Source organism: Colobus angolensis, unplaced genomic scaffold (genome assembly GCF_000951035.1).
Source record: "Colobus angolensis palliatus isolate OR3802 unplaced genomic scaffold, Cang.pa_1.0 Scaffold124, whole genome shotgun sequence".
NCBI lineage: Eukaryota > Metazoa > Chordata > Mammalia > Primates > Cercopithecidae > Colobus > Colobus angolensis.
In genome coordinates, this window is record NW_012113586.1 from 2,388,242 (window position 1) to 2,416,106 (window position 27,865).

Sequence of the window (27,865 nt, forward strand, 5' to 3'; positions counted from 1 at the left end):
GACAAAGCCTAATACATAGAAAATAATAACCAATGAAAGAGTGAGCAAGTGAATAAGTGCTGTAAAAAGGTAAATACACAATTATAAAGTCTGCTGAAAGCTGATAAACTTTGAAGAGCAATTATGGAAAATACTGCAGCCGTTTGGAAGCCTTTCCTGAGCCCAAATGAACAGAAAAACTCAGTCAATATAACAGCCTGTATTAGGCAAAAGTAAATAAGTTCTCGGTTTTAAATTACAACAGGAGAAAAGGGTGTTTTCACTCAAAAATAATAAGTTGTGTAAGCATATTCAACCAATATGGTACCCTGGAAAGTCCATGCAAATGAATCTGGACAGCTAATCTTGATTAAACTATGAAGCAGTTTGGGAGCATTATAATTTGCTAAATTGTATCTTTACTGTGTTGTTTGTTTATCCTCAGGTACCTTTGCTATTTGCTGCAGGCTGGGGAGCCAATGTTTAAAATCAGCTCAACAGCCATTGTGGTGTGACTCCCTTGTCTTTCTGGTAGACAAACTCCCTGGTTGTCCCTCTGTCAACCCTGTACCATGTGCTAATAAGAACATTTCCAGCAGCACTGGTTCTGCTTTCTTACAGATGTCTTGAACTGGAATGAAGTAGAACGAGCCTTCAAGGTGTTTACTTTTGAGAGCCTGAAGCTCTCTGAGGTTGATGAAAAAGGGAAACTAAAGCCTTCTGGGATGATGTGTGGGTCAGATTCTGAAATGTTTAACATACCATGGGACAACCCTGCCAGATTTGCTAAACAGATAAGGCAGCAATATGTCATGAAAATGAACACTCAAGAGGCCAAGCAGAAAGCAGGTACACTGCGTGGAGGGAATGGAAAGCATTCTTGTATTTTATTATTGTCAGTTTTTCTCATATTATATCTTATGGATGTTCCTTACACTGAATAGATATTAAAATCAAAGACAGAACAATATTTTTGGATCAGAATTTGTCAATGTCTGTGCAAGATAATGAGAGCAACCAAGAACCTTCAGATCCTAGTCAGTGTGATGCTAACAATATGAAGCATTCTGACTTGAATAATCCAGGACTCTCAGTCCCTGATAATAGACAGCTGTTAGAGCAGGAGAGCATCATGAAGACACAACCCCAACATGAGTCTCTGGGTAAGTTACAGTGTGTGTGTGTGTGTGTGTGTGTGTAAGACACTATTATAGTACACATAAATCAAAAAGTGTTCAGGATACATTATTTGAATTTAAGTTATTTGGTTAATTAAACTTTCTTACTGAGTATTGTTATTCCATAAGTTCTCTTTATTTCAACCCTGTTTTTAAAAATATCTTAATTCCTCTTAGTCCACACTTACCTTAGTAAATTTAGCACAGTGAACATCATTACAACTTTCATCATTAGTGTTACACAGTTATAGTGATTGTGTGCTAAAATTATAAACATTCATCTGCAAAACAGAATGAAATGTCCAGTACAGAGCTTGGTACAAAATCAATGCTCAATGAACATCATTTCCCCTCCTCTCCCATGTATGGCTCAGGCCATTACTCTCATTGTAGACTAGCATTATAAACAGTGCTATATATTAGGAGGTGTGAAAGTATAGAAGGATGTTGGGCTAAATTTATACTGAGCTACCTTACACATCACTGTCAGATTAATCTGTGTAAAATCTAGCTATTTTGTTTCTCTACTTACTACTTTCAAAGGCTCCCTACTGTCTGCAAAACAGAACCCAACTCCTTGGCCTACTTCTCCAGTAGTATCAAATTACTTTTCCTAAAACCTTTTTCCATCTTTCTGCTGTTGCTCACACATTCTGTATTCTAGCCCAACAGAATTAGGCCCATTTACTCTGCACAGCCTGCTCTTTTCAATCTCTGTGGTACCTTTCCCTCACAATATATCCTCCACCTTGAGTTCTCTTTTTGACTATGATTAGGATTCAGTGGCACCTCCATGAAGTCTTATTGGATGTGTCCATATGGAAATGCCTCTCTTAGCTTTCCACGGTCATAATTAATCTACACTTCTGGTGAAGTGCAGTGGCTCACTCCTATAAACCCAGCACTTTGGGAGACCAAGGCAGGAGGACTGCTTGAGGCCAGGAGTTCAAGACCAGCCTGGGTAACATAGCAAGACCTCACCTCTATAAAGAAAAATAAAAAAAAAAAATCTACACTCTCTTTATGGCATTAGTTGTCCTTTTTTCAGTTTTATAATTATGTATATGCCTATATTAAGGCCTCCATTATACCGTAGTGTCTTAATGATTATATGTTTATTTTAACATATTAAACAACACCTAAATTTAACACCTAGGTCAAACATATTAAAGAACACCAAATTTAACACCTAGGTCAAAGAAAAAATTACAATAGAAATTGGGAAATATTTCAAACCAAATGATAATGAAAAAACTGAGTATCAAAACTATGGAATGCAGCAGCTGATGCAAGAGATACTCCAAAAGAAGTTTATAGCTTTAAATTTTTTCTAAAAGCAGCTAAAGATTAATTAACTAAACATCAACCTCAAGTTAGATAAAGACAAACAAAATAAATCAAAGTAAAATAGAAGGAAAACAACAAAAATATTAATTCAGAGAAATAGAAAACATGAAAATTACATCAATGAAATAGAAAATAGTAAGAACAAAAATGCAAAACTTGGTTCTTTGAATAAACTAGCAATATTGATAAATCTTTTATATAAAGTTAATCATAAAGGAACCCATGAATAACTCTATCAGGAATAAAACTATATCAGGAATAAGAATTATATAAGGAATAAAGAAACAGAGACTTCCCTCAGATTCTACAGAAATTTAAAAGATTGCAAGATAATATAAACAACTTTGACTAAATATGAAAATAAAATGGGCTATTACTGGAAAAGAATAACTTACCAATAATGACCCAAGAAGAAATAGAATGCCTGAGTGGTCTCATATCCAGTTAATTATATCAGTAATCAAAAATCTTCCCAAATAGGGCACACTTAGCCTGAATGATCTCATTGGTAACTGATACCAAACGCTAAAACAGAAATAATTCTAATCTTAACAAAAATTATTCCTGGAAATAGAAAAGTAGCATAATCTCCTCTCTTCATTTTATGAAGTTAGCATAAACTTTATAAGAATACTGACAAGGATAGTGGTACAACTGAAAGTTAAACTACTTCATTAAATTAAACTGTTTCACAAATATAGATACAAAAATTCTAAATGAAACATGAGAAAACTGATCTAACATATACTAAATGATAATAATATATCACAAACAGATTGCATTTATAACATGGACAGAAGGAAAATATATATATTGTAGAATCACTATAACTTATCAATTAACACATTAGTAAGAAAAGTCATATAATCATCTCAAAAGAGCAGAAACAGCATGTATAATTTGTTGCAATTTATGAAACAAATCTTATTAAACTAGCAAAAGAAGAAACATTCCTCAATCATATAAACATTATTTTTTATATTACTATGACAAACCTTATATATCAAGGTGAAAGTTGAAATAATTCCCTTTAAGATCAGGAGAATGTCCACTATAAACACTTGTATTCAATATTGCATCAGAGGTGTATGCCAACAAGCAAGACTTTTTCTCTTTTAGATAAAAGCATAAGGTTTGAAAAGGAAGAAATAAAACCATCATTGTTTGTAAATACTGTGTATATAGAAAACTCAAAGCAATACACAAAAAAATTAGAATTAATATGAAAGTTTAATAAGGAGACTGTGCTTGTTAAATGATACACATAAGATGTCGGGAGTGCTGAGACTTTACTGTTATAATTATTCCTTGTATTAAACATTTGTGTTTCATGCACTTTTCTTTGTGTGTTATATTTCATAATTTTAAAAGCATTTAAAAAATAAGTGGTTATGGGCCAAAATTGGATCAAAAAAGAAAAAATAAATTTTAAAAAGTGATAACATGAGAGAATAAGTGTTAAGTTATTATTGACTAATGATCATCTTACCCTTTTCATTTATCTAGAAGTGGGTCGAAAAGGAAGTAATCAATGGAATAGGATTGGTAGAGGAGGCAATTGGGGTAAATGGAAGAGGGAAGAAAATAACATTTATTTAATATTGCTCTGCTACATCTCAAGTACATTAACTAATACTTACATAAACATCAGCCTGTGACAAAGATGCTATTATCCCAATTCTACAGATGAGGAAGCCAAGACTTAGAAAGGTTAAATAATTTGTTCAACTACATACAAGTAGAAAGTCAGGATTGAACAGAGTGCTAACTTCAAACCAGTGCTTCCTCCACTGTGTCTTGCAGCTTCCTGGGTTCCAGAAATTTCTGGTGATGCAGCTAGTGATTTAGCCATGTTCCTAGTCTCATTCATGCTGATTTTTATGCTGATTTTGTTGCCTTTGGGTTTTCCTTCCTTCTAACCAGGGTGGATTCCCTATTTCTTTGTCCTAAGTACCATTACCTATTAGCCTGCCTCTCAAAAAATGTAAGCCAATAAGTTAACCTGAGTTCTAATGGCAATAGTGTATCCTGTGGGACTACAAATGAATGACAGGGAAGTCACTCTGGGTTAATATAGAGTCAGAATAAGCCAGGAGAGGTGTAAGGCCCAAGGTGTTTTCTTTGTTTTGTTTCATTTTTTTTCTTTAAAGCAGCTGGATAGTTTTCCTCAGGCAACTTTTGCCACCTGGTGGTCAAACTACATAAATTGGTGTGCTGGATTCTGGAAGAAAGTAGATTGTTATATTAATAGTAACTTCCTAAATTCTCAGGGGTTCAAAATGCTATAGCGGACAGTGTATCCTAGAGGCCACACAGTCTGGAGAGTGGATCTCAGGGCCATACGTGTTTCTCCACGGTGCATTTTGACCTACTTCCAGGAGCCATTCCATTTGAAAGCGGGGGGGGCATCTGGGCTTGGTGTCGTATTGTAGCTGTTGTGACTGTGGGGCTTAGCTGTTGTTGATGTTGTTGATTTTACATTTCTTTCCCTAACTCTGAATCATACTTACTTCAAAGCCGCCAACTTTAATTCTCTTTAAACAAGGCAAAAATCATTCATGTATTTCCTGCACAACCATTTTAGCATCAAATACATATAAAAGCCTGTTCCTGGACATAAAGGGCTGAATATTTGTGCTTTTCTTAACCAAATACTGGATTTCCATCTGAGACTATTTTTGAACTTGACAGGGTCTAGTGGATATTTATGAAAAACCTGAGAGTTGATAACCGCGAGTCTATAGGTTTAGATGTGCCCTTTATGCTTGTTGGGTGTTTTTTTAATAAAGTAACTGCTTTGCAGAGGGATCTTGTTATCTCTAAAGTAAAACAGATTAGGAAAGCTGTTTTTCAAAGGGATGAGAAGGCATCCATTTCCAGATGTGTCAAAAACTACTGAATCACACTGTCAAAGGATTATGTGGTTGAAAGCAAAAATCAGAAAAAGAAAAAAAAAAGATTTTTACTCTACTATTAAATAAATAATTCAGATTACTTTTAGAATGTTCTTTCCTTTGACAAAATAACTGATGCATAATTTTTAGAACAGATTTTCTAAACTAGAGACTTTTTCTGCTGGATTCAATAGGAGGGAATATCAAATCTCCCGGAAATCTGGCAGACCACAGAATAGAATAATTTTTATCCACAGATTTCATATCAGTTGCTTCAAGGACACATGGGACATCATGGTCTATTTAGAGTTATAGTTGGCTTGAGTTTTCTCTTCAGTGGATGTGTTTATATAAATGCTGAACTGAATTGGCTGTATGGTTTTCCCCTAAATCAAAACGGAACGTTCACGCTGTCACCTTCACCAGGCAAAGGCAAGATGGAACTAGTAGCAAAAATGTAAGTAGCTGTGCTCCTGAAAGAAAGAACAACACTGACCTGTCCTTCATAGGCACAATCAACTTCTCCCTCTAGAAGCCCAAATATGGTACTCTTTGCCGCATAATAAAATGTTGTCTTATGCTTGCCACAGAATAAAACTTTGTTGTAGGTTTTTTTCCACACTTCTAATTTCTCTACATGGCTTTAGGTTCATTTCCACCTTTGATATATGATGTAGATTCCTCTCATTCAATCAAAAGGAAATATTTACTGAATTCCTGCCAGGTACTTGGTGCTCAGGGTACAGTAAAAAATAATAATAATAATAATAAGATGAAGTTTCTATTCTCCAGGAATTTACATATGAGGTGGAGAGACAGACCATAAACAAGTAAGTAGCATTAGGCATAGGTACATACTATGATTAAAAAAAAAAAAAAAAGCAGAGGATGAGGCAGAAGGCTCTTGAGAAGGTGATACTCGAGCAATATGAATGAAGTCAGGGTCTGAAAAAGGTGAACATCTAAGGCCAAAGCATGCCAGAGGGAAAGCAAGTGCAAGACCCTGAAGACACAGCAAGCAGGCCAGTGTATCTGCAGTAGAATAAGCAAGGGAGAGTCAAAGAGTTGTGCTTGAAGAGTTAGGCCAGGGCCATTTCCTGTACAACTTTGTCAGACGTAATCTTCATTTATTCCAAGGGTGATAAGAAGTCAGGGCTGTTCAGTTGTTCAGCAGCATCAAAGTATATTCCCACAGAATCCACCTCCTACACACACATACTCTTTCTGTGATCAAAAAAATGCTATATACATTATCCATTTCTCGATTAGAGATTCACAATAACAAGAGCAAATTTCAAATTCTAAGACATTCATAGTGAGATGTTCATGGATCTATGCTAAACTTATTTATCATTGGAACTCTTTCTTCTGGTGATGCAGAAATCAACAATATGAATGTGTTCCTTCCTTGTTCATGCACATGGCTGTTTGCTTCATAGCCAAGGATGATATCGCCATCCCAGTTGTCATATAAGCGTACTCTCTGGTCACAAGGAAAGCTAGTGTGCATGACTCATATTGGTCCGTAGTGTGCATGACTCGTATTGGTCTATGGAGTCCAGCTACCGCTTCATTTATTTATTTATCTTTTGTTAAGCTTCATGTGTAAATTAGCAGATGCTCATTAAATCATTTTTAAATTAATAAATGATTAATGAATGGAAGGGAAGCTCTGCAGAATGGTGAAAGCGTATCCTTTTCCAATAGGAAGTGCATTTATCTGCCAGTGCGTCTTTGCACGCATGGCCTGCCCCCACCCTAGTCTGTCATCCACAAGATCCACGGAAATTTTAAAAGGCTTTGTGATAGTCACTAGCACAAGAAGACAAATCATGTGTACTAAGAAGTTGATATAATCAGTAAATATTTACAACTTTTAAAGGTAAAGATATATTGTTAGAAGTGAATGATGCAGTCTGAAAGCAGAATATCTGGTATGATTTAAGATAGATCACACAAGAAGCTAGGTTCTTTTCAAAGAGCTTAGTATAGTTTTTCTAGGTAGGCACAGATTTAGAATTATGGACACAAACACCTTTCTGGAGGCACAAAACATGCCTTTCAGGCATTGCCTTTTCAGCACAGAAACATAGATCATATGGGCAACAAAAAGGCACAGCATTAACCAGCAGGGCAAGAACAAAGCCAGAATACAACTGGATGTTGGTGTCTTTGATTTGCAGAGCAGACCACAAACAATGAGATCAAAGATGATGCGGTCACAAAGGCTGATTCTCATGAAAAGGTAAGGAATTGTTTTTCTAAAAATGTAGATGACAGGATGATCTGAGCAAAACCATGATTTGAAGTGAGAAACACTGAAAAAGGAAAAAGAAGATACTTAGAAGGAGAATACTGAGGTTAGAAAAGAGGAATTATTCGGACATCCCCAGAGCAGCTCTAACTGGAGAGAAAGGAGTTAATTTTGCTAGGCGGCTTGCACATAACTTCCCAGCTCCATGCTCCTCTCTAGACAGTGTGGCTTGGCAACCTCACAAACACCTGCTCACCATACAGCCATGTAGAGCTAACGTTGTCTTGAAGAGAGTTCAGAAAACCTGCCTGTAATTGCTAACAGGACTCAGAAGAGTATAACCTAACAATAAAAATATTTAGATTATGTTGCCCATAAAAAAAAAAAAAAAGTCAAAGCCATACTCTTTTTGGCAGCAGCGCTCCTAAAATGTTGCCATATGGATTTATACATATGCAGATTTCCCCAATTAGATGGAGTACATGCTGGTTAGTTGACGGAGCCCAAGAGGTCTCCATTTGGACTTAAATAAATTAAAGCTGAAATTGTGTTCCTATGATATTTTAGAAATCCAAGAAGATGATGGTGGAAGCAGATTTAGAGGACATAAAGAAAACCCAGCAGCGCAGTCTAATGGACTGGAGTTTTACTGAACATTTTAAACCGAAAGTACTGCTTCAGGTATTTATGGACTGCAATTCTCTAGGAGACGGTCAGATAGGTCTGGAGAGTCTACTGTGATTTAGAACAGTTCACCTCCAGGTCATTCTCTCAGATCTAGTTCAGATCAATATTCTCCTTTACTTCAGCTATAAAATAAATTTACTCCCAGCTTGAGCTATGCATTCCCAGGGACTCTCTAAAATAGTTTAAAATACACTTTATGAAAGAATGCTTTTATAAAATATTTTAAGAAAAGAAATATACAAGACTGCTGCATATATATATTTATATATATATATATACACACGCACACATATATATACACTTTTTTTGCTGCTGAATATATTTTCTTTAAAAAAAGTAAGGTTTTATTGGGAAAAACCCTGTTTTTTCCCATATTGTTTATCCATTCTACTCAGTTTCACTACATTTCACAGTATTTTCTGTTTTGATTAACAGTTCAATGGAATCTGTGATAGCTGACATTCATTGAGCACTTACCATGTGCCAGGCACTGATTAATATGTATTATTAGCACACTTAACCCTCACAGTAACGCTATGAAGTAGGAACTATGTAAGCAGTAAGAAACTGAGGCACCTCGACCAGTAGTGACTTTTGTCCAAGGTAACATGGCAGCTAAGTGAGAAGCAAGATACAAATCCAGGAAATCTGGACCTGGAACTTATATTCTTAACCACTCTGCAAAATAACAAGTAATCCCAAACCTAAATCCTTTTGCTGTTTTTAGCTTTTACACAAAAACCTGTCCTCTTTTGGTTTTGTCTTTTTAATTTGATTTTTATTTTTGTCAAAGTTTTACCACGTTTTTTAAGCCAGAAAGTTCTACAAAGTCTTATTATGAGAAACAGCCTCCTTCCCCCATACCCACCCCACTCCACCAAGTCTCAATTCTCAGAGGCAAAAATCTTCAGCACATTTACCCCTTGCTTTTGTTACTTTACTCAGTGATCTCTAAATTGCAAGTATATTTTGTTTAGTTTTAGTTTTGTGACATCATTATCAATTGATTCCCTCTTGAGAACACAGCTTTGCCCACCCCCATCCAACACATATGTGCATGTACAGGTACAGGCTCACCCACCCCCACATTCATATTAGCACTTCTCCTTTCTCTGATACTGTTAACAATATCATAATTTTTGGTTAGATCAGTATTCAAAACTCACTTTTTTTCAGTTATATAAGTGCTATTCACAGCTGAACTGTGTAGTATTCTGTAATTATATTTCCTTTATCAGTACCATTTTTGTTTTCTCTGCAGTTAATAATTGCCTCTTTTTCTATTTGTTTAGTTTACTATGTATTTATTATTAACTTATCCCCAAATTCTCTACTACTGAGTAAGTCTCTCAATACATTCAAACATAACAGATATTCTGTTATTCTAACTCTAGATATTCTAACAGTTTTGTTGTATTAGTGATATCTCTCCCATATTCCCTAAACTTGCTGCATAGCTGTGGTCTGGGGCCTCCGTTTACCATCATCTGGGCCACACCCATTCCCTTCCTTTCAGTTAGATGCCTGTTTCCTTCATCCCAGGTGTTCCCTCTCTGGTTATACTTTTTTTTCCGTAGAGGATCATCTCTTCCAGTAGCTTCCTTAATTAAGATAGACGGGATGTAAATTTTTGAGGCATTCAATATTTGAAAACAGCTTAATTCTATCTTTATATTGACTGACAGGCAGGCTTTATATTAAATGCTAAATTAAAAAGCATTTTTTCTCAAGACTTTAAAGACATTCTTTGACAGTGTTCTGACTTCCCAGATTGTTCTTAGAAAAATAAATAAATAAATACAATTCTGATTCCTAATCAGTTGTTTGAGTGTGTTTTGATCCTCTCTTTGGAAGATTTTAAGATCTTCTCTTTGTTCCAATGCTCTTGATTTCCTGTTGATATGCCTTAGTGTGGTTCTGTTTCTATGTATTGTTCTGGCAAGCCAGTGCAATCCAGAAATTCCTGTATTTATATTTTGGGAAATTTTCTATCATCATTTCTTCAATAATCTCTCCTCTCCATTTTCTCTGTCCGTTTTTTTCTGGAAATCTTATTACTCTGGTGTTGGACCTCCTAGACTGAACTCGCAATTTCCCTGTCTTTTTTCTTTTAGTTTCCATCAATTTATCTTTTGGCTTTGCTCAATTTCCATTCAGTTCTTATATTGAGCCTTTTATTCCTGTTATTAGTTATTATCATTCTAATTCCTAAAGTTATAATTCCAAATTACCTTTTTAAAGGATCATTTTACTTCTTTTTTTTTTTTTTTTTTTTTTTTTTTTTTTTTTTTTTGAGATGATGTCTTGCTCTGTCGCCCAGCCTGGAGTGGCACAATCTTGGCTCAGTGCAACCTCTGCCTTCCGGGTTCAAGTGCTTCTCCTGTCTCAACCTTCCAAGTAGCTGGGATTATAGGCACTTGCCACCACACCTGGCTGATTTTTGTAATTTTAGTAGAGACAGGGTTTCACCATGTTGGCCAGGGTGGTCTTGAACTCCTGACTTCAGGTGATCCACCCACCTTGGCATCCCAAAGTGCCGGCATTACAGGTGTGAGCCATTGCATTTCTGATATAATACATTCTCTTATCTCTATGAGGATATTAAAGTCCTCTGAAGTTGTCTTCTCCCTGAATTATCTCTTTTTCCTCTAAGTTTCTTTTCTCTTTTTTTGTCTTTTTTGTTTGGTCTTCATTTTTCATGTTAGAGGGTAATGTATAATATTGTCCTCCTTGCTCATATTAATAATGAAACAATAAAAATATGATAGGAAGTGCTATATGAGGTGGGGTGGGAAGCTGTCAATAACTGAGTTCATTGTTGGGTGATTTGGCTGGGAGATTTCCGTAGGAGACTCACCATTGTTGGTATGTTAGGTCTGTTTTCTTGGGCCATTTAAATTCTCCATGAAAAAAAAAAATCTAATTTTCTGTCTGAAAGACATAAGCCTTCCTGTCAGTGTTTTGAAAGCTAGGTAATGGGGGAAGGGTACTAAACTTCTGACATTTATTATCTAGATCTGCATTATCCAATGTGGTAGCCACTAGTCACATGTAACATCTGAGTACTTGAAATGAATCTAGTCCAAAACGAGATGTGCAATAATTGTGCTGTACACTATATAAGTGCTATACACACTCAATTTCCAAGACTTTAAAAAGGTGGCATTAATTACTTTTGCACTGTTTATATGTTGAAATTATAATTTTATCTGTCAGATTAAATAAAATATATCATTAACATTTATTTGACTTGTTTCTTTTTACTTTTTAAAATGTGGCTACTATAAAATTTAGAATTGCACACGTGGCTCACATTTGTGGCTCACTTTATATTTCTATTGAGCAGTGCTGATTTAGGCTTTTTCACAATTCCCTTTTTTTCTGGCATGTACTTTTCTGTCAATGTGTTTTGGTTCCACTGTTCTTAGAACCCATTGGTCTAGCATCTGTAGTTACCCTCTTCCCCTCTGCTGGGGTGGGAGATAGGCAATAGCCCAGTTGCTCAGAATTTTAATGGGATCCAGGGGCCTAATGGCTTCTTAAAAAGACTTTAAACCAATCTTCCTATTTTCAGTGCCACTTTCACCCCATTTGCAGAATTGACTAGTATTTCCATATCCTGAGACTTTCTATATTTCTGCACACAAATGGGGTTGCCTCTGGTCTCTCCTAAAATTAATCTCAAGACTTGGCTTTCTGCATTCTGCTAAGTCAGTTAGCCCTTATCCTTTTGCTTTCCAGTGTCTAAAATTCTGGTGCCTTTGTCTCCTCTCCTTCAACAAGTTGAAGTTGGCCTTCAACTTTAAGACATTAAAAAAACAAACAAAATTTTACCGTTCTTTTAATGAGTGTTAGGGAGTGCAAATGCTCAATCTTCTCTCTGTAACTGAAAGTTTATTTCAGACTTTATTCTATTTCAGTTTTTCTCTGTCCTTACCGCTTGATGAAGCTGCACTTTTGAAGGTAATCAATAATCTTTGTTTTGCTAAATCTAATAGACACTTATCTTTCTTCATCTTCCCTGACCTTTTAACAGCATTGCAGAGCTTATCACTTCCCCCATGAAACACTCTGCACTCTTGGTTTCCTCAGTGTTGTATTTGGAATTTTGTTGACTTCTCCTCCTTTACCCAGCATCTAATATGGAAGTGCCTCAAGGCTCTGGAGCCTCCAGGAAGCCCTAGAGCATCTTCTCGCCTCTGTAAACACCCTCCTTTGATGATCTCATCTGTTATATACTATCTAATGCTGACAGATGCCTAAGTTTTTGTCTTTTAAATTACCTCCCTCTAGAGATTCACATTATTATACCTTACTCAAAATTCTACCTGAATTTCTGATCAAATTTAGTATCCATCTCAAATTTAGTATCCCACATGACACTCATATTTTCCCCACCTAAGCATTTCTTCCCTTGTCCATCTCAGAAAAGGTCACCATCATTCAAGTGCTCAAGCAAAAAGCCAGAATCATCCTTTGTTCCAACCTTTCCTTTGTCCCTGATACCTAATCCATCATCAGTGTTTAAGGGGTACATCTCCAAATATATCTTCAAGCTCTTCTGCAACACAGCTACCACTACTTTTTTTTTTTTTTTTTTTGAGACAGAGTCTCGCTCTGCTGCTCAGGCTGGAGTTCAGTGGTGTGATCTCAGCTCACTGCAACCTCCGCCTCCTGGGTTCAAGCCATTCTCCTGCCTCAGTCTCCTGAGTAGCTGGGACTACAGGCACGCGCCACCACGTCCGGCTAATTTTTGTATTTTTAGTAGAGACAGGATTTCACCATGTTGGCGAGGATGGTCTCAATCTCCTGATCCCGTGATTCACCCTTCTTGGCCTCTCAAAGTGCTGGGATTACAGGCGTGAGCCACCACGCCCAGCCTACTTTTATATGACTGCCGCCCTCTCATTCCACCACAATATCCTCCTGATTACCTGCTTCCACTCTTGCCCTGCTCTAATCCATTCTCCATATATAAGATATTCCATTAATTTCATCTTTTTGGACACACCTCTTCCAAAATAATCTATAAAGCCACAGGTCTGTAGTCCCAACTATTCAGGAGGCTGAGACAGGAGGATCACTTGAGGGTAGGCTTTAGGGGCCAGCCTGGGCAACATAGCAAGGTCCCATCTCTAATTAACAACAAAAAAGATCTTAATCATATTTTAGAGGAAAATCTTATCTATTTTGTTTATTTTTGTTTTCCTAGTACCTGCACAGTGCCTGCCACACAATAGGTACTCATTTTTAATGAAAAACTTAACTAAATAACTAATGTAACCAATAATATTAATACAGAATAAAAGACAAGCACAGATTAGTAAAAAAGGAGAAAACAAGATATGAAAACTTTACATATTGATTGAAAGCAGCTACAGTTCTGAGAAACTTAGTGCTATATTTTTAACACCCCAAAGCAAATATGAAAACTCAAAGATTTCAAAGCTCTTACTATGTAAAAGAAGGAAGGATATATATTCATCATAAATGCAATGGTTTTCTGGGTTTATAGTCTGAGCAGAATTTGCTTTTCAAAAAAACATCAATAAGTACTAGATGATACCCTACATAGCAATATTTTAAAATGCAAAGATATTCACCACATGTATGTTTCTTATGTTGGCTCTGAGGGAACAGATGTAAAAGTGCCACTCCATAAAGATACTCTTTCAGGGGACTAAATTGGGAAAGCAAATGTATTGTTTTGATTATGCTACCAATGTAGAATTGAAAGCAAAATTAAAGCAGCCCTTTTCTAACATGTTATTCCATGCCTTCAGATCTTGCAAACAATAGAAAACCAAAAGCTGCCTCAGCAAATTGATACTGAAAACGAAAACAAAAGCTCACAGCTGTCGAATTTGTTTTTCCTATTGACAGTTTCCTTATTGTTGATTGGCAAAGGAAACAGGATAAGCAGCTGCCCACTGTGCCTCTCTATTGGTGGCTGCCACTGCAGTTCATGCTGAGGATGGTATTTTTAGAAAGGGCCAGAGTTGGAAGGCAGGTAGAAATGGTATGTGTCAGAAAGACCACTCACTTCACTTCATCTAACACAGCATAGTATAGCGGAAAGAATGCAAAATGGTAAAATTTAGAGTTGGAAAACAGGGATGAGCCTTGGCACCATAACACAGTGTTCTTAGACAAGTCCCTTATTCTCTCTTAGCCCCAATTTATGCCGAAAAAATGAGAATTCTAATTTTGATATGGGAAAAATAATTACACCTACTGTTTTAGTCCACTTGGGCTGCCATGCCAAAATGCCATGCCTGAGTGGCGTGAACAACAGAAATTTTCTCACAGTTTTGGAAGCTGCAAGTCTGAGGTCTGGGTGCTGGCATAGTTGGGTTTTGTTGAGGGCTCCCTTCCTGGCTTGTGGCTTTGCATTATGTCCTCACATGGCAGAGAGTAAGAGGGAACAGAGATGGAGAAGGGAAAGAGGGAGGGAGAACATGCTCTCTGCTGCCTCTTCTTATAAGGGCACTTAATCTTATCTTCAGGGCCCTAGTCTCATGACCCCATCCAAACCTCATTACCTCCCCACAGCCCCATCTCCAAACACCATCACACTAGCAGTTAAGGCTTCAACATATACATAGGGATGGTGAACACAATTTAATTCATAGCATCTATTTTTCTGGAGTTTTTAATGATGATAAAATGAGATGATTTATATCAAGGCATGGAAAATGCTAGATAAATGACTGCTGTGCTTAATTATTACCTACCAACCTTAATGAAGAACACTTGTAGCAAATGCCTCTCTCTGCCTGATGCCTAGTATTTGTTTTTCTAAAGTGTTGCTGAAATGCTTCCCAAGCTATCTACCATTCATGCTCTCACCTTCTAGTAGCTAGAAAAGAATCCTCTGGGAATTTCAACTTGACTAACAATGTGGAGGTAAATGTAGGAAGAAAAAGGGAGTAGAGAAATGCCCTAGTAGGAGTCCTTTCTCTTTGGGAAAATCAAAAAGATTCTACAATGCAATTATTTTTATTTTCAGGTCCTTCAAGAAGCCCATAAGCAATATAGGTGTATTGATTCTTACTACCACACCCAAGACAACTCTTTACTTTTAGTCTTTCACAATCCAATGAATAGACAACGTTTGCATTGTGAATATTGGAACATTGCTCTTCACTCCAATGTTGGATTCAGGTAACAAATTTAGAAAGTTTCGTTAATTAGTTAGTTGGGTTTAGTTAGCTTGCCAGTTACTTAGTTACTTAGGTGTTAGTTTCTTAGCCTAAGCTAGGGGGTTCAGCTCAATGAAAACATTTGTGTAGTATTATAGATTCAGTTCAGCTCACTAAATTGAATGTCAGCATGTGCTGGGCACTGTATAGGCATTGGAGCTATACCACTAAAGAAAACAGGTATCATTCTTGCCCTCATGGAATCCAGTGAGGATGTTGTTAAATTACATTTGATTCATTTGGATTCCAGTAAAACTGTCTCCAAAAGATTTCAAGTAGGAATTATAAAACATGACACTCTGCATGTTGGTTTTTTTAACTCTATTTTATCTGAGGAAGATTCAAAAAGAGGTCAGCCTAGTAATATGCCAACAGAGCAGTCAGCTTTCCAGCAAACTGAGAGGCTAGGAGTCAGTGATTTTTTTTTCTTTCCAGCTCCTTAGTTATTTCTTTGTTGTCTTAAAACTTTGTTCTCTCTTCTCATTAAGTATGATGATATTTCATTGTTATTTCAATACTGGTTAATGTATTTTCAGTATTATTTGTATAGCTTTTTTTTTTGTTTCAAAGAATATAGAAAGATTTACAGAATGGACTTACATAATAATTGGGGGAATATGCTGTGTGTGGGCACACACACACATTTTAAAGTCATTTTATGAAAGGAATATGGTAGGTATACTAATATAACACCTTGAACAGTTAAGCTGTGTTTGTCATTGTTTTGTTTTTCATTAACAATAATTAAACATTTTATACCTTTGCCTTATTTGCTTGCTAGGATCTCCAATTTAATTTTGAGGAGAAATCCTTGTCTTATTCCAGATTTCAAAGGCAATGTTTTGAATATTCAACAATTAAATGGTTTTTTTTTTTTTTTGCTCTAGGATTTATGTAAATATTCCTTATTAAGTTAAAAAAACTATTTCTAGTGTGCTATGAGTTCTCAATCATAAATGGTCATTAAGTCATATCAATAAAATGATTTTTCTGGATCAATTTAGATGTTTATATTTTTTCTTTAATCGATGAAAATACTGATTTCATTAACAGACATTCTAGTGTTGAACCAAACTTGCATTCCTGTAGTAAGCCAAATTTGTCCATTATGTTACCTTCTTTATAATTGCCACATTTGTTTGCTAATATATTGTTTAGAATAGTTACATGTGTATTCATGGGCAAGATTGAACTATAATTTTTCCTTGCTTTAAATATTCCTATTTGGTTTTGGTATTGAGATTATATTAACCTCATAAATTAACTGGAAAATGTTCTCCCTTTTTATTTCTGTTTTTTAATTTTCTGAAATAGTTTGTGGAAAATTAAGATATATGTTCCTTTGGCATTTGGTAGAGTTTGCAGATAAAAACATACGGCCCAGGGAAGATGTTTGATTACTGACCCGACTTCTGTCATGATTATCAGACTCTTCAGGTTTTCTATTTAATTTTAATTAGGTTTATAATTTATATTTTTCCAGCTATTTGACCATTACACCTGTTTTCAAAAGTATTGACATAAGTTTGATTAAAATATTCTCTTACCTTTTAAACCTGTGTTACATGTGTCTATATTCTTTTTTGTTCTTAACATTTTTAATGTACGATTTCTCTATATTTTTCTGGATCAAACTTGCCAAAGGTTTGCCAGTCTTGCTAATATTTTGAAGAAATCTGTTCTTGCTTTCTGATTCTTTCTCCTTTCATTTTATTTGATTTTGCCATCATCTTGTTTATTTCTCCTCTTTAGTTTTCTTGGATTATTCTGATGTTCTTTAACTTATCTTGTGATTTCGAGTTGTTTTTTGTTAGTTTTGGTTGACTTTTTGCTTATTAGCATTTAAGGCAAAATCTCTCCCTAAATACCACCTTAGCAACATCTCAAAGTATCTGACAGTATTTTTGTTATCTTTCATTTCTAATTTCCATTATCCTTGCTTACTTGACCCATTAATTACACAGAAATGTGAGTTTTCATTTTAAGCACTTGGCTATGTGTTACATTTTTGTTAACAGTTTCTAGTTTTAAGATATAGTATTCAGGTAACATATTCTATGGAATACTGAGTCTATGAAATTTGTTGATACTTGCTCTGTAGTTTAATATGTAGTCAGTTTTTTAATGCTTAAAGTTTGTATGACAGGAAGGAATATTCTCTAATTTCTGACTGTAGGGATCTATTTTTTAAATCTTCCACAATCTTTTGGATTTTTGAGAACTTGGTCGAAAATTCCATTAATTAACCGGAAAAACCTTTTTTAAAAAACCATAATATTATGATGAATTTGTCAGTTTTTTGTTATAATTATATCAGTTTTTGGTTTCATGCATATTGAGGTTATATTATTAAACAAATACAGTATTAGAATTGTTATATCTTTCTGATGAACCTTTTATCCTTATACAATGTTCCTCTTTATTTCTAGGACTACTATTTGATTTCAGGTTTATTTTGTCTGATAACAATGCTGATATGTTTGACATTAATATATCTGTATAGATTTTATCAGATATATTTTATCTGACATTGATAAGTTATACAAACCTTTTTCTTTAATATTATATCTAGTATATCCTTTCTGCCCATATGTAACTTGTGAAATATGTGTAGTTGGGATTTTTAAAAAAATTTAGTCTGACAATATTTGCCTCTTGGTTGGGAATTTAGTACATATTTTTAGATTGATTTCAATCACCTAATTTTGTCCTTTTGTGTTCTCTTTTTCAGTTTCTTTACTTTGAGTTCCATTTTGTTTATTTTCACTAGTGACAGTTACATGCTATGTTGTTTGATTCATTCTTTAGAAATTGTGATAAGTATTTTTTAGCTTTATTGAGGTATAATTGATATACATAAAATTGTACACATTTAATTTACACATCTTGAGAGGTTGAACATATGCATATACCATGATACCATTACCACAATCAAGGTACTAAACATACCCATTATGTTAAAAAGCGTCCTCATGTTCATTTGTGTTTTTTAAAAACATTGAACACATGATCCCTTCTTTTAACATATCTTCAAGTGCACAATACCATATTATTAATGATATTTGAAAAACAATTCCCCACACCCATACCAGCCACTGTAAACCACCATTCTATTCTTTGCGTCTATGAATTTGACTATTTTAGATAACCTGTATAAGTGGAATCAGCCGGTATTTGTCATTCAGTGACTGGCTCATTTAACTCAGCATAATATCCTCTAGGTTTATATATGTTACAAATGGCAGGATTTCCTTCTTTTTTAAGGCTGAATGCTATTCCATCATATATACCACATATTTAAATCCATCATCAGACACTTAGGTTGTTTTTTTTATCTTGGCTACTGTGGAAAACATTGCAATGAAGATGGGAGTCCAGCTAATTCTTCAAGATTCTGATTTCAATTTTTTTGTATACATACTCAAAAGAGGGATTGATGGATTATATGGTTGTTCTATTTTTACTTTTTGAGAAACTTCTATGCTATTTTCCATAGTGGTTGCACCTTTCTACATTCCCTCCAAACATATATAAGGGTTCCAGTTTCTCCACATCCTTTCCAATGCTTGATATCTTTTGTTTTATTTTGTTTTGTTTATAATAACCATCCCAGTATAAGTGAAATGATATCTAATTGTCATTTTGATCTGCATGTCCTTGGTGATTAGTGTTGAACACCTTTTTATATACCGAATCTAGCCAGTAAAGACTGGAGGAGAGAACTGCTTCTTAAATTGCAAAGACAGCAACAGAAAACTTCAAGGAACATGACGAATTCAGGCAATATAAATGTGATGAAAGGAACGCATTTATAACACAACTGAGAATATTGTACTCAGCAAATGTAGCCTTCAGAAATGAAGGAGAGATAGTCTTTCCCAAACAAAAGCTGAGGGAGTTCATCACCACCAGACCTGCCCTTCAATAAATACTCAAAGGGACCTGTCAAGTTGAAATGAAAAACACTAAATAGCAATGTGAAAACTTATAAAAGCATAAAACTTACAGGTAAAGGTAAGTATATAGTCAAATTCAGGATACTTTAATATTGTAATGGTGGTTCATAAATCACATTTAACACTAACGTAAAAGTTAAAAGACAAATGTATTAAAATAACTAGTTGTGATGATTCATTAGTGGATACACATTACAAAAATATGTAAATAGTGATGTCAATAACATAAAATGTTGGGAGGGGAGAGTCGCAGCTACATGGGAGTCTTAGGCTGGAGGATCATTTGAGCCTAGGAGTAGTATTCCAGCCTGGATAAGATATCAAGACCGCATCTCTAAAAAATGGAAAAAGAAAAAAAAAACTTCTGCAAGTGCGTCTTTTTGTGTAAAATCGAAGTCAAGTTTTATCAGCTTAAAATGAACTGTTATACATGTAAGGTGTTTTATGTAACCACAAAGCAAAAATCTGTAATAAACACATGAAAGAAAAAGAGAAAGGAATGAAACAATTACACTGCAAAAAAATCAGCCAGTAAAGGAAGACAGAAAAAGAGTAAGAAATAAACAAAAGAACTGTAAAACAAAATTGAAAATTATTCAACACAATCAAGTGGAATTTGTAACTGGAATGCAAGAAGGGTTCAATATATACAAATCAATAAATGTAATATACTATGTTACAGAATGAGAGTAAAAGAGGAAACAATGAACTAAATGGCAACAGTTTATTAATAATTACTTTAAATGGATTAAATTCCCCAGTTCAGAGTGGATGAATGGATAATAAAACAATATTCAACTATACTCTGCCTGCAAGAGACTCACTTTAGATTTAAGGGCATAAATAAGGTGAAAGTGAGGAGAGAGAAAAACATATTCCATGCAAATAATAACCAAAAGAGATCAAGGTTGTCTACACTTATATCATATGAAATAGGCTTTAAATCAAAAATTGCTACAAAAGATAAAGAAAGATTTATAATGACTACATCATTATATAATGACAAGGTCAGTTCTCCAAGCAGATAGACCAGTTGTAAATATGTATGTACACAGCATTGAACAGCAAAGTAACATAAAGCAAATATTAACAGAACTAAAGGAGAAGTAGACAGTAATACAATAGCACTAGGATTGGATTCCTAATTTTAAGTGTTCTTACCCCACAAAAAATAATAAGTATGCAAGATAGTATGTATGTTAATTAATTCAATTTAGCCACTCCACAGTATATATATTTCAAAACCACATGTTGTACATTATAAATATTTACAATTTTTGTTTACTTAAAAATAAATTAAAATTCAAAAAATGAATTACTATCTTAAAGTATACACAAAAATCAATTGAAAATTGCTCGAAGATTTAAATGTAATTCCTTCACATTACTTCACAGGGAAAATCATTTTGAGCTTATGGCTTTCTAGGGGCTAGATGACATGGCCCAAGGAGAGAAATGGTAACGTGAAGAGATCAAGGATCAATTGTCTGTAACTTTTTCAATTCTTCTAAAAGTAATCCTCTATTTAGATTTGCTAATTCTTCAATCAATTTGAGTAATCTCTATTTCTCTAGGGAATCATGCATGACATCTAGATTTTCCAGTCTATTAGCATAAAATTAAACAGAGTATTCTCATGACTAATGTCTGTTTATGAGAAGGATGTTTTCATATCTTTTCATGATTATGGATTTATCTACTCCCCTTTCTATTATTTTGACATGTGTAACGTGTGTGCAAATTTATTTTTGAATCCTTCTTAATTGAGGACTTTTATCAATCTGATAAAATGTCCCTCTGTGTTCCCTTTAATACTTTCTACCTTGTATTTAATAATGTTTGATATTAATATTTTTGGATAGTCTTTCTTTATATAAGAATTTGTTGGTATAACTTTCCCAGTCATTTTATACGTCAGGTAGGTATTGTATTTCACTAGGTTAATGTAAAGTTGACTACCGGGGTTAAACTAAGAAGAGGATTACTTTTCTCCTGTAGCAAGAAATCTGGACTTGGGCAGTGCCTCAGAGCTAGTACAACTGCTCGTAAAAGTCATCAAAGACCTAGGCTTCTGGCTTCTTAAGTCTGCCATCTGCCACACTTCTATCTTTCTGCATAATTTCGTTTGTATGTATATCTCTTTTAAATAGCACTTTGAGGCCAGCCCAGTGGCTCATGCCTGTATTCCCAGCATTTTGCAAAGCAAGGCAGGAAGCTCGCTTGAGGACAGGAGTTTGAAACCAGCCTGGGCAACATGGCAAAACCCATCTCTACAAAAAAATACAAAAGTTAGCTGAGTCTGGTGGTGCGCACCTGTGGTCCCAGCTACTTGGGGGTGTGAGCTGGGAGGATTTCTCAAGCCCAGAAGTTTGAGGCACCTGTGAGCCATGATTGTACCACTGCACTCCAGTCTGGGTGACAGAGCAAGACTTTGTCAAAAATAAATAAATAGTAGCTTGCATTTTTTTAGTTACTCTGATAGCTTATGTCTTTTAAAGGATTTTAATAATAATTAAAAATAAAGTTAAGTATTTTAAATGCTAAAGAATTTAGTCCATTCACTTTTACTTTTATTGGTAATGCATTTGGTTTTATTCTTACCATTTAATTTTATAAATAAATTTTTATGTAGTATTAGTCTATTTTCTTTTGTTAGACTGAATATTCTAAGTGTATTCTGAGTATGAATTTTAAAAAGTTATACATTCTATTTATATTCTGCTAGAGGTTATACTTACCCTTTTAAATAACATTGATATATTTTTATCTCATATCTGGAGTTAATGAGTATTAATATTATTTTGCACAAAAAATTTTTAATTTAACATAATTCCATTTACCCCCAACAAATCCCTACTTCTCATTTTGGAATTGTCTAGAACTATTGTTTCTCATTGTAAAGTAATAGTTTCTAATCACAAATTAATAGCATAGTTACATTTAATTGTAAATCGTACTGCTTTTTTTCTTGACCTTTTAACTTCTATCCAATGTTGTCTTATTTCTCTGATTTATTTTTTTAATGCAACTGGATTATGTTTGTGAGTAAATATTTCAGAAAGTACCTATGTGTGGTAAGCTTTCCGAATCATTGCATGCTTAATATTTATTTTGCTCTCTCATTTGAAAACTGCTTGAGCTGTATATATAAGTCTGTGTTTCCTTGGTGTAGGTTACTTGTAAGTATTCTGATTTTTATTTGACATGCAGACTCATTAAAAAGGTCTGAGCAGAAGAAAGACATGATCTGACTTAAGAGTTACAAGGATCATCCTAGTTGCTATGTTGAGAATATACTTTGGGGGTAGGAGCGGGGAAACCAGTTGGAGGCTATTGCAGAAATCCTAGCAAGAGATGGTAATGGCTTAGACCAGGGCAATAGCAGTAAAGGTGGTGAGAAGTCGGCAGATTTTGAATATATTATAAATACATTTTTTATTATTTTTAAATAATTTCACACAACAATTTAGATTTTCTGACAGATTGGAAGAATATAAGAAAATAAGAAGCCGGGCATGGTGGCAGGCACCTGTAATCCCAGCTACTTGGGAAACTGAAGCAGGAGAATTGCTTGAACCCAGGAGGCGGAGGTTGCAGTGAACTGAGTGGTTGCACCACTGCGCTCCGGCCTAGGCGACAGAGCAAGACTCAGTCAAAAAAAAAAAAAAAAGAAAATAGAAAATAAGAGTGATAAAGTAGAACATCAGGGTATTTGACCTGTTTAACTGGAAGTGTAGACTTGCCATCAACTAAAAATGCCAGAGAATTTGGATGCTGCAGGTTGGAGTAGATCCAGAGTTCATCTGGGGACATGTTGAGTTTGAGATATCCATTACCTTCTAAATGAAGATGTTGGGTACCCCCATAATTCATATTTTACATTTAAAGTTTATTTCTCCAAAAAAGATGAAGAATTAAAACTATTAAACAACCTGAGTATATAATCCATCCAGCTTTATTTTTTCAAACCTTTAAGCCTCACTTTCACATAATTTGACAATAACTAATTTTTATTGTCAAATCTAGATCTTACAACTAATGTCCTCAGAAACAACTATCTTTGGACATTCATATAAGTATATATAACGTCTAATTTAAATAATTAAACTAGTCAGTATAAATGATGTGAATGAATTTGGGAACAAATATGACTGTTGGTAAGCAACAAATTGCCAATGAAAGCATAAACAAACAAGCAGTTAGAGAATAGTATTTAAGATGTGCATATTCATAAGGTCAGTCAGCTTCATAGCAAAGCTATAGTGATTTAGTTAATCCAGTGAGTATTAACTGGTCATCAATTTTAAAAGTTCCTAATGTGCTATAAAATTACCTGAAAAAGAGATTGCATTATATTATTCTCCAACTAACAGTGGTGAAAGTGATCATCTCTTCAAACTGTCATGAACTCTTGGTATTATTAAACTTGTTAATCCTTCACTTCGGTGGAAAGATTTCATTTCTTTTTTTATTTCTTAAACCCAAAGCCTAGTGAGTCAGATGAAAGATCTCATTTTTAAATTTACATATCTTTAACTGTGGATGAAGGGCATTTTTCATATGCTCACGGGATATTTGTATTTGACTATTTTGTGCAAAATACATCTAAGATACATTCAAACTCATTATATTTGCAACATGAGCACAAAGTTTACACAGTCAATATATTTAGTATTTATTGACTTTCATAGTAAATTGACATCTGTTGTTGTTTTGTTTAGGAATTATTTGGAACTTGTTGCAAAATCTATTCAAGATTGGATTACAAAAGAAGAAGCTATATATCAGGAATCTAAAATGAATGAGGAAATCATCAGGACCAGAGCTGAGCTGGAATTGAGATCTTCTGCTAATGCCAGACTTACTTCTGCTAGCAAAATCTTTTCCCTTAAAAAATCTAAAAGTAAGTAACCAGTTCACCTTACACGTAGAATAAAATTCAAGAACATTCTTCTATCTCTTAATTTAATCAAGACTGTGAATATTTCAGCATTAAAAAGAATTACTCAAAAAAGTTCCTGTGATTCTTCACTTTCTCTAGTAAATAGAGTAGCTGCATTCCAAATATGGGATTGTACCTGAGGGCAATAATAGAATATTTGTTTATATTGACCCCACTTCTTGTCAAATCTGGAAGATTCCATCTGTTGTGCAGATCAAATGTTACATGTTAGAGAAATGCCAAATGCCTTTATTGGTAGGATTGGTAAATTAAGCTAAGATTTGTTGACAACATAAGAGGTAAATTCAGAGTTAATAGATATATATTTGAATAATTATAGAATCCAAAAGTGAGATTAAAACAAGATCTTTCTTAGAACAGGACACAGAAGGGTCCCAAGACTAACTGGGAGTAGAAATCTAAAGATAATGGGGAAAGAGATTTTTGGAGGCCCGTGGCCGGTACTTGACAGGATATTGGATCAATATATACTTTTGTTGATGATGATGTTGTTGTGGTGGTTATGTTGTGTTACTGTGGCCTTGAGGCTGTGGGCAGAAGGGGAAGACAGTGATAGAGTAAAATAGACTTTTAGAAAGATACTTGATAAAGAAGTGAAACAATGAGATAATTAATCTAGAAAATAATCATATTTCATTGTTTGTTCAAAGAAAATGGACTCCTTGTTAATAATATTCATTTATTATAGCCAAAGTGAGAGGGATTTCTCATAAAGAAGCAATGCTACATAACTTCCAAAATTTTGGCAACCTCTATCAATTACCCAAGGAGTTTGTACCTGGCATGATTTTAAACTAAACCATATAAAACCAAGTTAATGATGAACCGTTTACCATATTGACCAAAATGGTTGTATAATCTATCAGTTCTGGGTCCTAATGGGGACCCAGAAGGAGAGCATTAAGTGCCTAAAAAAAAAGAAAAAGAAATAGATAGGACTACCTTTTTTTATAAAATGGGTAGGGCTGCCCTCTAATACTCACGTCTAGGGCCACACCTGCATATTAGTAAGAAAAAAATGTGAGTTTACTGCCTTTTCTTTATAATACTACTGAAAAGACCAAAAGCCTGTGAAAATCTAGATAATGGTTCATTTGGTATTGGATGTACCTGTTAGATATTGCATTCAATTTCAGGTCTCTCAAGTACAGAAAAATATAAGTCTTCAAAATAGAATGACTACAATGGCAAGAGAAGGGCTTCAATATGGATGGAAACGTTAGATTTGTTCTGTGTAGTCTTAAAGTGGTAAACTAGGATTATTAGGTGAAAGCTTTAGAGAGAGCAAGACTGCAGTTCAATAAAAGCTGCAACGTATCAACACACTGAGAATGGAATGAACTGTCTCCAGAAACTGAGCTCCCCATCACTGATGTGGCTCAGTCCCGTTTCAGATGTTCATTCTAGAGATGGCAAGAAAAAAATCAGAGATAAATAAATGAGAAGTTGAACTTGAAAGCCTTTGAGATCTCTTTTTTTTGTTTGTTTGTTTGTTTGTTTGTTTGTTTGTTTGTTTTTATTATACTTTAAGTTCTAGGGTACATGTGCATAACGTGCAGGTTTGTTACATATGTATACTTGTGCAATGTTGGTGTGCTGCACCCATCAACTCATCAGCACCCATCAATTCATCATTTATATCAGCTATAACTCCCCAATGCAATCCCTCCCCCCTCCCCCCTCCCCATGATAAGCCCAGTGTGTGATGTTCCCCTTCCCGAGTCCAAGTGATCTCATTGTTCAGTTCCCACCTATGAGTGAGAACATGCGGTGTTTGGTTTTCTCTTCTAGTGATAGTTTGCTAAGAATGATGGTTTCCAGCTGCATCCATGTCCCTACAAAGGACGCAAACTCATCCTTTTTTATGGCTGCATAGTATTCCATGGTGTATATGTGCCACATTTTCTTAATCCAGTCTGTCACAGATGGACATTTGGGTTGATTCCAAGTCTTTGCTATTGTGAATAGTGCCGCAATAAACATACGTGTGCATGTGTCTTTGTAGTAGAATAATTTATAATCCTTTGGGTATATACCCAGTAGTGGGATGGCTGGGTCATATGGTACATCTAGTTCTAGATCCTTGAGGAATCGCCATACTGTTTTCCATAATGGTTGAACTAGTTTACAATCCCACCAAGAGTGTAAAAGTGTTCCTATTTCTCCACATCCTCTCCAACACTTGTTGTTTCCTGATTTTTTAATGATGGCCATTCTAACTGGTGTGAGATGGTATCTCATTGTGGTTTTGATTTGCATTTCTCTGATGGCGAGTGATGATGAGCATTTTTTCATGTGTCTGTTGGCTGTATGAATGTCTTCCTTTGAGAAATGTCTGTTCATATCCTTTGCCCACTTTTTGATGGGGTTGTTTGTTTTTTTCTTGTATATTTGTTTGAGTTCTTTGTAGATTCTGGATATTAGCCCTTTGTCAGATGAGTAGATTGCAAAAATTTTCTCCCATTCTGTAGGTTTCCTGTTCACTCTGATGGTAGTTTCTTTTGCTGTGCAGAAGCTCTTTAGTTTAATGAGATCCCATTTGTCAATTTTGGCTTTTGCTGCCGTTGCTTTTGGTGTTTTAGACATGAAGTCCTTGCCCATGCCTATGTCCTGAATGGTACTACCTAGATTTTCCTCTAGGGTTTTTATGGTATTAGGTCTAACATTTAAGTCTCTAATCCATCTTGAATTAATCTTCGTATAAGGAGTAAGGAAAGGATCCAGTTTCAGCTTTCTACTTATGGCTAGCCAATTTTCCCAGCACCATTTATTAAATAGGGAATCCTTTCCCCATTTCTTGTTTCTCTCAGGTTTATCAAAGATCAGACGGCTGTAGATGTGTGGTATTATTTCTGAGGACTCTGTTCTGTTCCATTGGTCTATAGCTCTGTTTTGGTACCAGTACCATGCTGTTTTGGTTACTGTAGCCTTGTAGTATAGTTTGAAGTCAGGTAGCGTGACACCTCCAGCTTTGTCCTTTTGACTTAGGATTGTCTTGGCAATGCGGGCTCTTTTTTGGTTCCATATGAACTTTAAAGCAGTTTTTTCCAATTCTGTGAAGAAACTCATTGGTAGCTTGATGGGGATGGCATTGAATCTATAGATAACCTTGGGCAGTATGGCCATTTTCACGATATTGATTCTTCCTATCCATGAGCATGGTATGTTCTTCCATTTGTTAGTGTCCTCTTTGATTTCACTGAGCAGTGGTTTGTAGTTCTCCGAGATCTCATCTAACCCAGAGATTTGGTCCTTCTATGATATCTTATTTAAGAGTTACTAAGAAGTTTAATTTTGTCTGATTATAGGTAACAAAGGAATCAGCAAAACAGAGATATCAGATCAAGAAAAAGAAAAAGAGAAGGAAAAGATTCCTTTCATTTTAGAAGGCTCTCTCAAGGTAAT

At 34.9% G+C, this 27,865-nt stretch overlaps 1 protein-coding gene across 1 annotated transcript in view; it reads left to right on the top strand.

The window, feature by feature from the left end:
* SPAG17 (sperm associated antigen 17) overlaps positions 1–27,865 on the top strand; it is a 246,415-nt gene that overhangs the window by 115,745 nt on the left and 102,805 nt on the right. Inside the window, exons 14-20 of the mRNA XM_011933064.1 lie at positions 601–828; positions 924–1,142; positions 7,582–7,643; positions 8,220–8,333; positions 15,349–15,503; positions 24,219–24,400; positions 27,769–27,860. Coding sequence (XP_011788454.1) covers positions 601–828; positions 924–1,142; positions 7,582–7,643; positions 8,220–8,333; positions 15,349–15,503; positions 24,219–24,400; positions 27,769–27,860 — 1,052 coding nt within the window. The remainder of the gene's footprint in view (positions 1–600; positions 829–923; positions 1,143–7,581; positions 7,644–8,219; positions 8,334–15,348; positions 15,504–24,218; positions 24,401–27,768; positions 27,861–27,865) is intronic.